The sequence below is a fragment of the Bos javanicus genome, chromosome 18 (genome assembly GCF_032452875.1).
Source record: "Bos javanicus breed banteng chromosome 18, ARS-OSU_banteng_1.0, whole genome shotgun sequence".
NCBI classification, from domain to species: Eukaryota; Metazoa; Chordata; class Mammalia; order Artiodactyla; family Bovidae; genus Bos; species Bos javanicus.
Window position 1 is genome coordinate 49,880,829 of NC_083885.1, and position 11,946 is coordinate 49,892,774.

Sequence of the window (11,946 nt, forward strand, 5' to 3'; positions counted from 1 at the left end):
TGATGAGTGGATTGGGTAGGGGTGGGCGGGAGCCAGAGATGGGGTGGTCTTGGGAAGTGGGGGTTCTCCGAAGCTGCAGTGGGACCCAGGCCTGGCGCCCTAAAGCTGAGGGGAGGCCTCCCTCCGTACCCTGCACTCCCTGCCCCCAGGTTCTGGCCTGCCATTGACGACGGGCTGCGGCGGGCTGCCTATGAGCGGGGCGTCAAGGTACGCCTGCTGATCAGCTGCTGGGGACACTCTGACCCCTCGATGCGGGCCTTCCTGCTCTCCCTGGCTGCCCTGCGTGACAACCACACCCACTCCGACATCCAGGTGGTAAGCACCTGCCCAGACCCGCCCCTCAACCCCTGTGCAGGGCAGTGCGGGGACACAGCTCCTGTGGCACTCACCTGGCATCTGACAGAGATGACACAGAGCGGGCTGTGCCCTGATTGGGGTGGAGGAGGGGTGACTACAGGTCAGGGTTGGAATCAAGGGCGTGGGCAGAGGAGTCAGGGCCAGGAAGGGGGAGCCCCGAGGAAGCTCCTGCTGCAGCCTGAAGGGTCACAGACTTTCAGGAAAGGGGGACGTCTGAAGTAAGACCTCAGGGACTATGGTGAAGAATCTGCCTGCGGTGCAGGAGACCCAGATTCGATCCCTGAGTCGGAAAGATTCCCCTGGAGGAGGAAATGGCAACCCACTCCAGTACTCTTGCCTGGAATATTCCATGGACAGAAGAGCCTGGCAGGCAACAGTTCATGGGGTCGCAAAGAGTTGCACATGACTGAGTGACTAACACTTTTAACCCTAGAGGGAACAGGTGGCGTGTGAGCCAGTCTTTACGGAGGACCCACTCCTCTGAAGGGCTTCACACACTGGGCTAGTGGTAAGGAACCCGCCTGCCAATGCAGGAGACATAAGAGACACAGGTTTGATCTCTGGGTTGGGAAGATGTCCTGGAGGAGGGCATGGCAACCTACTCTAGTATTCTTGCCTAGAGAATCCCAAGGACAGAGGAGCCTGGCGGGCTATGGTCCATAGGGTTGCAAAGAGTTGGACACGACTGAAGCGACTTTGCACGCACACATGCACTTCTCTGGGCCCTGTTCTGATCCCCAGGGCCCAAAGGGAAGCAGCTGAGCCCCCAGTCCCGAAGACCTGGTTCCACTCCCCATCCCCAACCCAGGGGCTTCTCTGTCCTCACCCTGCATCTCCCCACCCCTCTCAGAAACTCTTTGTGGTCCCTGCGGACGATGCCCAGGCCCGAATCCCTTATGCCCGCGTCAACCATAACAAGTACATGGTGACTGAACGGGCCACCTACATCGGTAAGTGTTCCAGGAGCACCATGATTGGGGGGGCAGGGGGGTGGGGTGGGCAATGGAAGGGGGTCCAGGTGGCGCCATGGGCCCTGACTCTCTGGACCCCCAACTCCCCATAGGAACCTCCAACTGGTCTGGCAGCTACTTCACCGAGACGGCAGGCACCTCGCTGCTGGTGACACAGAACGGGCGGGGTGGCCTGCGGAGCCAGCTGGAGGCCGTGTTCCTGAGGGACTGGGACTCCCCTTATAGCCATGACCTTGACGCTGCCGCCGACAGCGTGGGCAACGCCTGTCGCCTGCTCTGAGGCCCGGTCCGATGGCCAGGCCAGGCCTGCAAGGCCCTGGTGTTCCGGGTCTCCATCCCCTGTCCCTGTGCCCCCCGCTTCTGTCTGACCCGTTGTGACTCCAACAGGCTCCCCCCTTCGCAACCACCCCCACCCCAGCCTCCCATCTCTACCTCCACCCCCACTGGCCTGATGCTGTGGCCCCAGAGGACCCAGCCGAGCTGCGGGAGGGCTCAGTCCCAAAAGGAGAAGTGGGGGTGCATGCTGGGCCTAGCCTCCCTGGCCCACCCCACTTCCCAGGGCAAAGAAGGCCCAAGGTCATAATAAGAAGTAAATAACTTGTCTGTACAGCCTGTGCCTGACTGAGTGGTGTAAGGTGGGGTGTCGGGTAGGGGACAGCTGGCATGAGCCTCTGAGGGGGACATCTTTGTGGGTACTTGGCCCTCAGCATGTGGCCAGTGTGGTTTGGTGTGCATTGGACTCTCAGCACGTGTCTGATGTGTGCTGAGCCCTCAGTGGGTGACCAGCATGGGCCAGGGTGTGCTGAATGCTCGGTGTATGATGCACGCTAGCTGGTGTGTGCTGAGCATGGGTGTGTGACCTCGTGGGTGGACATGAACTGAGCCTCCTGGAGCCAGCATGGGGCCACGTGTGCTGCACACTCAGCATGACCCGAGCCACACGAGCACGCGCCAAGCCACTGCCACCGATAGCGTGGACTGAGGGTGGACTCGCACGTCTGGACACTGGCGTGGGTACTGAGCGTGAACTTAACGTCTCGCATGTCCCGAGCATGGATATGTGCATGCCAAGCCCGTCACCTGTGGCAAGGACAGGTCAACAAACAATAAGAACTGGGCATCTGGCCAGCTCAGGTTGGCACCTACTGAATGCTGAGCATGTTCTGATGGTGAATTCTTGCATGCCAGGCACCCAGCGTATTCCAGGGAGGGGGCAGTGTGCTGAGTGCAGGCTCCAGCCTGAGCCTGTGGTGGACTGGGTGCAGCACTGGAGAACAGCGCCTGGGTCCCCCCCCTGAACCCCGCCCCCCGTGCCAGTTCAGGCCTCAGGCAAGGAGAACAGGCATGGGGCAATACTGCTGAACAGTTCTTTATTGAAATAAACAGAGGCGGCAGGGCCAAGGGCGTGCTCAGGGCCAGTGGGGTGAAGCCCCCCCCCCTTCTTGCATCCCTCTGGCCCAGGGGGCCACAGGTCAGACCCCGAAACCCTTCTGTGTTCGGGGTTTGTGTTTAGACATGCACCGTGGGCGGCGGGGGGGTGGGGAATTTCTGGATAACTATCTTTCTTTAAGAATAATTTGTCGGTTCAGGGGATGGCTCTGAGGAAGGGGTTGCCAGCCCCGTCAGTGCAGCCCCCAGCGATGGGCAGGGGTGGGGTCACCCATCAGTGGTGCCCGCCGACGTGCTGCAGAAAGCTGGTGGCCCGGGGTGGACCATGTGGGTGGGCGTGGCGTGGCGGGAGCCCCTGAACCCGTGGCCCCCTGAGGCCCTCCAGCGTCCAGTCTGGCTCACTCAGCCATTCCCCAGGACAGCTGTTGGGGTCGAAGAGCTCAGGGCCTGGACTCTGTTGGGGAGGAGCAGAGATGGGCATCATCCAGGAAGCCCCCTCCCCACATCCCACCTCCACCCTGGAAACAGCCAGCCTGCCCGCTCGTGGACTCCTTCGGTCCCAACTGCTTCCTTGTGACTTCCTGAGGACAATTTTGTACATCCTGAACCCTCTCGACATTTTGGAGGCTTAAATGGTGTGTGCTGAGACCTTAATGTGTCCTGAAGGAGTGTTTGCTGAGACCTTAATGTGTCCTGAAGGACTGTTTGCTGAGCCTCTGTCCCATCTTCCTGGAGGTGGGTGAGCTGTGCTACGGTCTTGTTCAGAGTCCTGGGCCTCTATCAGTTCCCACATGTGGATTACGATGTTCTGAGTTTTTACACAGCCTGAATATGGGTTCATGTTTGCTGAACCTTGTCACAGGAGTGTCTTAGTGTTTGCTGAGCCTCATCACATCCCGAGGGTGGGCTAGTAGTGTGTGTTGGACCTTGAACCAACTACAGGCCACTCAGATGTGTGGGAGGCCAGGCTGGTTCCCTGTGCCCCAACCCCAGAATCACCTGCACCCTGGCTGCCCCCCCACCCCCACCCAGCTCACCTCAGCATCCATGGTCATGTCCTTGATGTCTGGCCCATCCCCGTCACGCTGTGGGATGACAGGCGGCTCGGCAGAGGCCCCAAGGCGCTCTCCTTCTGCCCAGCCACTGGCCCTGCACGGGGCGTCGTCCTCAGGTGAGGCCTGGCTCAGCCGGATCAGGTTGCTGAAGTTGGAGTCAGACTTGGAGCCTGCCGGTGCCTTGCGGACCTTGTGGCGGCCCACCAGGCGGGTGCCGTAGAAGGCCAGGATGGGCTCAGGGCTGGACTCGGGCAGCCGGCGGCCCACAGCGGCAGCCTTGAGCGGGGCCAGCACGTCGGGGACCACGTCAGCATGAGTCTCGCCCCAGAGCCCACGCCCCACCTCCTGCAGGCTCAGGTCGTCCAGCTGATCGATGGCCCTCTGCATGCCGGGGGCCTTCTCCTCTCGGAAGAAGGGCCCGCTGCCCCCTGTGCTGCCCAGGCCCATGGCCGCCTCCTCCTCGGCCAGACGGTAGTAGGGGGGCCCATCTTCCGCGGCGGCCAAGACCGACGTGGGTGGCTTGCCCTCCACCTGCAGGGACAGGCGGCAGCTGCGCAGCGAGAGCTGGTAGTAGCGGGTGGTTTCGTGGGTGCTGCGCAGCTGCTGCATGGACACGAAGGGGTGGCGCAGGGCAGCACTGGGGCTGATCCGTTCGTGCGACTCCCAGGTCAGCATGCGCTTGATCAGCTCCACCATGCTCTTGAGATCGGCGTGCTCCGCCAGCACCTCGCGGTCCGGGAAGGTCAGCCGACTGGCTGCCCCGACGCCGTTCACTGTCTCGATCTGGTCCAGTGACTTGAGCATGTACTTACGGCGCTCCAGTGGGCGCACCTGGTGGGACACGGGGTGCAGCAGGGGTGGGCACGGAGTTCCGGCCCCAGGCTCTCCTGCTGAGGGGCCCACATCTGACCCCCCACCCTAGTTTCCAGTTGGCCCTCCAGTCTGGCCCAGAGCTCTCTCGTGGCTATGAAGTCTGCACACGGGAACCCTGACTTCCAGTTCTGCCTGGGATCTGACTTGGTGCTCTCTTACTGCTGGGAAGGTCATACTTGCTCCCTACCAAGAGAAGCCCCTTCTAATCTCAGCCAGACCCCGCCTACTGCTGTAGGAAGAATGGCTGACCGTGACCTGTGGTCCTCCTGTTTAACCCAGGGCTCTCACTGACCCGAGCTGGCTCTTGCCCCAGCCCTCCAGTCCTTCCCTGAGCCATCGGTGCAGCCTCTGTCAGCAACGAGCAGAAGGGCTGCCTCCTTTGGAATCAAATGCTGACCCCTCTGGCTGCCACAGCTGATCCCCATGTCTGATCCCAGCCCTCAGGCCTCCAACGAGTCAAGCCCAGACCATTCTCCCAGGGGTTATTAAGGTCTGCCAGGTACTTCAGACCCCTCTATTCCTGTGACAGCTCCCACCGGACTGGCCCAGACTTCCAGTCCTCTCTGCTGTCTCATCCAGACTCTTGCCGCACAACTCTGATGATTCTGGCTGCAGAGGTGGCTGCCCTGACTTCCAGTCCCACGCAGGGTCTCACTCAGATCCACCTTGCTGTAACAACTTCCACAGCCTGCATCCCGCTCCCCGCCCCCCACCCCACCCGCCAAGCTTCCGGTCCTCTCTGAGATCTAACCTAGATTTTTTTTCTTCTGGGTGCAGCAGACTGCTCACACTGACTGCCCTCGCCCCCACCTGTCCCCCCTACCTTGGTCTCAGCCAGGTAGTCAGCCAAGGACTTCAGCTGCCAGGGGTTGGCGGCGTCAGGGTGCGGGTTGCGCTTGAAGAAGTGGTGGGCCTTGCGGGCGGCATGCAGCAGGTGGGGCTTGGGCAGGCCCTGCGTCTCACAGATGTAACGCACCTGGTCGTACTCATTGTTGCCCGGGTAGAGGGGCCAGCCCAGGTGCAGCTCGGCCATGACGCAGCCCAGGGACCACACATCCACCTTCTCACAGAAGGGCAGCCCCAGTAGAATCTCAGGGGCCCGGTAGAAGCGGGACTGGATGTAGGGTTCCTTGACGTAACGCACCTCGCTGAATATGCTGGCCGAGCCAAAGTCGATCACCTGGCAGGAGGAGGGAGGCAGCTGGGCAGGTGTAGCCCATATGAGCCTCCCCTGGCGTCTTTCGGTGGGGTCCTTCTGCATCTGCCACTTGACTGTCTAGTGCTGCACCTCTGAATCTAGGTCTCTTCTTTATGTCCCTCTCTCCTCCAGCCCTTGTTTCTGGTTTGTGTGCTGGTCTCTCGATCTCTATCTCCACCAGAACATATGCCCCTGGGGGTTAGCCTCTGTCTCGTCTGTCTCCCCCATGCCTTGTCCATCAGCAAATCTTCCTGACTCCATCCACTTTCTCTTCTGCTCACTCTGTGTCCCATTCTCAGCCCCCACCCCGGTCCTGTCTTCCTTCAGCCCCCACCTAGACTACTGGGGAAGAAAATGCAGAAGGAAGTGGCAACCTACTCCAGCATTCTTGCCTGGAGAATTCCATGGACAGAGGAACCTGGCGGGCAACAGCCCGTGGGGTCGCAAAAGAATCGGCCACGACTGAGCGACTAACGTCAGGGCCTCCTTGCTGGTCTCCCTGTTCCTCCCCTGCCCACCCTCACCCCGCCCCGCCAGCCCTCCAATCTGATTCTCACAGGCAGCCCCAAGGATCCTGTGACCATCTGAGTCAGATCACATCACTCTCCTACTCAGAATTTTCCTGTGGCTTTACCACATCCTGTGATAAGAGCCGGAGCCTTCATCCCTTGGTCCTCAAGACTCCCACAATCTGCCTCGACAATCCCCTCCCCATGGTCACGCAGCACCAGCTACACCAGCCTCTTGCAATCCTTGAACAACCCAGACACACTCACACTCAGGGCCTTTACCCTGGCTGTTCCCTGGGCCTAGCTTGCTCTTCCTCTGGATGTCCACGTGGCTGCCTCCCTTACCTCAAGTCTTTATTTAAATGTCACCTTCTCAGGGAGCCCTCTGCTGACCATCCTATCAAAAACAGCACACCCCACCCTTCTCACCCACCTCCCTGTGTGTGTGTTAAGTCGCTCAGTCATATCTGACTCTGCGACTCCCATGGTTTGTAGCACGCCAGGCTCCTCTGTCCATGGGATTCTCCAGGCAAGAATACTGGAGTGGGCTGCCATGCTCTCCTCCAGGGGATCTTCCCAACCTAAGAATCAAGCCCCCGTCTCATGTCTCCTGCATTGTCAGGAGAGTTCTTTACCACTAGCCCCACCTTGGAAGCCGCACTTACTTCCCTAGCCCTGGTTTTCTCCATAGCTCTTTTTTTTTTTTTTTTTTTTTTGCTGAATCAGGTCTTAGTTGCAGCACAGGAGGTCTTTCAGTTGTGGCATGTGAGATCTAGTTCCCGAACCAGGAGCTAGATCCCGGGCCCCCTGCACTGGGAGCGCTGAGTCTTAGCCACTGGATCACAAGGAAGTCCCTCTCCATAGCTCATAACACCATTTCACATACCATATATTTTACTTTTGTATGGAGTTCATTGCTTTTCTATCCAACGAGGACATCAGTCCCACGAGGGCAAGGATTTTATCTATTCGCTGCCACATCCCTAGATGGATGGAACAGCGCCTGGCACATGGTGGGGGCCCAGGAGAGAGTGAATGAATGTATGAACTGACTTTTTTATCCCTGTCATTCTCTTTCTTTCTGTCTCTTGTTGGGTTGGTGTCTCTGTCTTTTCTTTGCCTCCTCGTTGCTTGTCGGTATCTCTCATCTCTGTCTCTCTCGGGCCCACTAGAAGGACACCACCCTGAAACCCAAGTCCTCTTCTTTCACCATCAAGCATTGCTGACACCCACCCCCCCGGCCCTTGGTTCACACAGGTGCTCGATGAACACCTGTCAAAGTCACATTGTGAATGACTGAAAACCCGTGTGTCTTGCCATGCCTCCGGGGGAGCCGTCTGCCATTTTTACTCTGAATCTCTGTGACCGTATCTCAGCCTCTCCCTCAGTTTCCCTCCCTGAGTTATTCTGCTTTTCATTCAACCATCCCTTACCGTCTATCTGCAGAAGGCAGTGTTACCCCAAATGGTTATTGATCTGGATTCGGAACACAGACTGCTGAGGCCTGAATCCCAGAAAGTGTGGATGACCCCGATCATTCAGTCAGCCTTCACGGAATTCATTCATTCATTCACTCATTCCACAAACGAGGCGGGGCTGCCAACGCAGACCAGGTGTTGTGGTTCTGTCCTGTTTGTCTCCTGCTCTATTTGCGGGAATCTCTCCTTCCTGGGGTCTCTCTCTCTCCATCTGTTGGGGCAGAATGATCTGCCTTTTCCTGTCTCTGTATCTCCCTGTGTCTCTGACGTTCATTTAGCACTGACTCCACCAAGGTGCTATGCTGGGAGATGCTAAACACACAGAAGTGACCAAAACGCCCCTGGCCCTGCCCTCACAAGGCTCTTAGTTCAGACCCATCGTCAGAGAGTAACAAACCTGTAAGCAAACAGAAGGGTCAGAGTAGGCACTCAGAACATGCTAATGAACAAACTCACAATGAAGGATCCTGCCGATGTCCTTCCAGCCACTCAGGCCAACAGGCTTTCGGCCTCCCTCACTTCCTCTCTCACACGTCACATCAGATCTACCAGCAAATCCTGTTCTAAAATCTTTTTTTTAATAATTTTTTTAATTGGTGAAAAACTGCTTTACAACGTTGTGTTGGTTTCTGCCGTACAATAACCTGTTCTAAAATCTACCCCGAGGGACTCCCTGGTGGTCCAGTGGTTAGGACTCCGAGCTTTCAGTGTCGCGGCCCAGGTTCAATCCCTGGCTAGGGAACTAAGATTCCCGCCAGCCAACGGGGGTGACCAAAAGAAACAACATCTACCCGGAACCCCCCACCCCCAACACACATCTCTCTCCGGTGACCCCACCCACCTGGACCCGGGGCAGTCACACTCTCTTTCTGCTCAGGCCCCTCACTCAGTTCCCCTCCTGCAGCCAGAGGGAGCCCGTGAGCACCTGCGTTAGACTACACCCACTCCTCAGCCCAGGATCCTCCAGTGCTTCCACCCTAAAGGCCCCGTATGCCACCGCCCCATCCCCTCCCTGGTCTTGTTTCCTCCCTCTTCTCCTCAGTCACTCTGCTCCAGCCACGCTGGCCTCCTCACTGCTCCTCAAACACACATACTTGTACATATGCATTTATATATAAGATGGTAAAGAATCTGCCTGCAATGCAAGAGACCTGGGTTCAATCCCTGGGTTGGGAAGATCCCCTGGAGAAGGATATGGCAACCCACTCCAGTATTCTTGCCTGAAAATATCCCATGGACAAGGGAGGCTGGCAGGCTACAGTCCATGGGGTCACAAACAGTCAGACAGGACTGAGCGATTAACACTTTTACCCTTGATCTTAGCCTAAAGGCCGAGAAGCGATAAACACCTTCAGTTTCACACTTTCATATACTTACTCCTGCCTCAGGGCCTTTGCACTGGCTGCTCCTTCTACCCAGATGCTTTCCCCCAGATGTCAACACAGCTCCCTCCTTCTTTCAAACCTTCCCTCAAATGTCACCTTCTCAGGGAGGCCTCCCTGACCACAGAACCTAAAGTTTCACTCATCACCACCCCACATCCTTCTCCTCCTGATTTCATCTTGTCTCCTTCTTGTTCACATATCTTATTTTCTCATTTATCTTGGAGACTCTATCTCCTCCGCTGGAACTCAGATGGGAAAGAATCTGCCTGTGATGCAGGAGACCCAGGTTCGATCCTTGGGTTTGGAAGATCCTCTGGAGAAGCAAATGGCAACCCACTCCAGTATTCTTGCCTGGAAAATCCCATGGACAGAGGAGCCTGGCAGGCTACAGTCCATGGGGTCACAAAAAGCCGGACATGACTGAGCGACTAACACTTTCACTTTCACTGTCTCCCCCACTAGAACGTCGCAGGGATAGGAGCAGGACAGAGGAGCTGAGCTAAGAATGGAACAAGGACGGGGAGACCTCAGGACTGGCAGGGAGAGGGTGCAGGACTGGGATGGGGGAAGAGGAATTTCAGAGCCAGGAGGTGGGCAGAACCATCGTGGACAAGGAGGGAGAGACCTCAGAGGGGGAGGGGGGACCCAGGGAGACCTCAGAGTCAAGGAGAGACCCCAGGGCTGGGGGAAGCTGGGTGAGGAACAGGAGCAGGGGACCTGCTGCCCTGGGATGGCGCACTCACCTTGACCCTGAAGGGACAGCGGGTCTGGTCCACCAGCATGATGTTCTCAGGCTTGAGATCAGCGTGGATGATGGCTAGTTCCTTGAGCCTGGCCAGGGCCCGGAGCACCTGCAGGGTGACCGTGCGGATGTGGCGGGCGGGGAGGGGCGCGAAGTTGTTCTCCTTCTGGAATTCGAAAAGGTTTTGCTCCAGCAGCTCGAAGACCAGGTAGAACTTGAGGGCATCATGGAAGAACTCAAGGAAGCGGATGATGTGGGCCTCCTCGGGGTCCAGGCCCCGCATGCAGCGCAGCAGCTTCAGCTCGTTCTTGATGATCCGGTTACGGTAGGCGTCGTTCTTCAGGATCTTGATGGCCACCATCTCGCCTGTGCTTCGCCGCCAGCCCTTGGCCACCTCCCCGAAGGTGCCCTTGCCCAGCACCTCGATGATGTCGTAGCAGTCAGTCTCCGACTGGATGGTGGCCATGGTGCCCCTGCCTCTGGACGCCGGCCTGCTGCCACCCCTGCTCCACGGGCTCTGCCTCCGAGGCCTCCCGCCCTGACGCTGGCCCCGAGGCCCCCACAGTGGGGGAAAAAGGACCGCACTCGTGCCTTGCCCTGCAAGGTTCGCCCCCACCTCCCTGGCAACCCCCAGACCCCTGGGCCACACGGTGAGTCTGCCAGGGGCTGCACCCCTCCCCCAAAGCCCTCCCGGCTTGGGACGAGGGGCCCCAGGCCCCCCCGAATGGGTTCCAGCGTTGCTGAGTGGCTCTGGTTCTATTGTTGGAGACCTTAGCCCCTGGCTGGAATGGGGGGGTGGGGTGCCAGGTAGGGCACCCCCCTCCCCCGCCCAGGGGCGGAACCCTGGAGAGGCTGGAGAGGTGAAAGGTCGAAAGAGAAGGGAGCCTGAACATGGGCCTTGGGCAGAGAGCAAAGGGACATTCCTAAACAGAGGTGAGGAGCTGCAGGCTTCCCAAGCTGGGGTATTTGTGGGTATGTCTGTGTTCAGAAAACCCCTGCCCCTGCCTGTGGCTGCCCTGGGGAGGGGGCAGCGTGAATAAAGCGAGGCCAGGTTGCAAAGGATCTTGAGTGTCAGGCTAAGGAGTCTGGACCTTGTTCTGAGAGCACTGGGCTTCCCTGGTGGCTCTGGTAAATAATCCACCTGCCAATGCAAGAGAAGTGGGTTTGATCCCTGGGTTGGAAAAATCCCCTGGACAAGGGAATGGCAACCCATTCTAGCATTCTTGCCTGGGAAATGCCATGGACAGAGGAGCCTGGTGGGCCACAGTCCACAGGGTCACAAAAGAGTCGGACACGACTTGGTGACTAGACACCAACAACTGAGGGCCCTGGGGAGCCACAGGAGGACTTTGAATGAAAAAGGCAGGTTGAAAATTTTATTTAGTTACTTATTTTTAAATTTTGGCCTCAAAGCTTGCAAGATCTCAGTTCTCCGACCCGGGATCAGACCCAGGCCACAGCAGTGACAGAGACGAATCCTAACCACTAGGCCATCAGGGAACTCCCCAGGGTCAGATTTTGAGTGTCAGAAAGCTACTGTGCGAAGAAGAGTGGATTGGAGGGGGCAAGAGTGGAAGCCCCTAGCCTGCAGCAGAGTCCAGGTGGGAGAGGCGGGGGAGGCAGGTGGATGGGACACTCAGGAGGCCAGGAGGAACTGCCAAGGGACTGGCCGGTTATGGGCAAAGGAGGGAGCCGTGCAGGACAGGGCCCAGGGCTCTGGCCTGGATAACAATGGGACGGAAACATGGATTGGCAGTTCAGGGGAGCAGACTTTAGGAAATTTAACATATTGAATGCTTTAGAAGCCTTCTCTGATCCTTACACTATATATATATATATATATATATATACACACATACATACACACACATACATATATGTATGTATGTATGTTTTTTTTGTTATGCTGCCTGGCTTGTGGGATCTCAGCTCCCTAACCAGAGACTGAACTTGGGGCACAGCAGTGAAAGCCCAAAACCCTAATCTCTA

At 57.7% G+C, this 11,946-nt stretch overlaps 2 protein-coding genes across 5 annotated transcripts in view; one reads left to right on the forward strand and one right to left on the reverse strand.

Annotated features, from left to right (window-relative positions):
* The window catches only part of PLD3 (phospholipase D family member 3), a 20,744-nt gene extending 17,373 nt beyond the window's left edge, over positions 1–3,371 (forward strand). For all 4 annotated transcript variants that reach the window (XM_061388297.1, XM_061388296.1, XM_061388300.1 and 1 more), the window contains 3 exons: positions 150–315; positions 1,208–1,307; positions 1,421–3,371. In XM_061388297.1, the coding sequence (XP_061244281.1) occupies positions 150–315; positions 1,208–1,307; positions 1,421–1,608 (454 nt within the window). In that variant the 3' untranslated portion in view covers positions 1,609–3,371. The remainder of the gene's footprint in view (positions 1–149; positions 316–1,207; positions 1,308–1,420) is intronic.
* Positions 2,682–11,802, reverse strand: HIPK4 (homeodomain interacting protein kinase 4). Its single transcript, XM_061388292.1, has 4 exons — positions 9,959–11,802; positions 5,469–5,825; positions 3,755–4,603; positions 2,682–3,171 (listed from the first exon to the last, which is right to left on the reverse strand). The coding sequence occupies exons 1-4, from the start codon at positions 11,168–11,170 to the stop codon at positions 2,992–2,994; spliced, it is 2,598 nt and encodes an 865-aa protein (XP_061244276.1). The 5' UTR covers positions 11,171–11,802; the 3' UTR covers positions 2,682–2,991.
* Between the last annotated feature and the right edge of the window lie 144 nt (positions 11,803–11,946).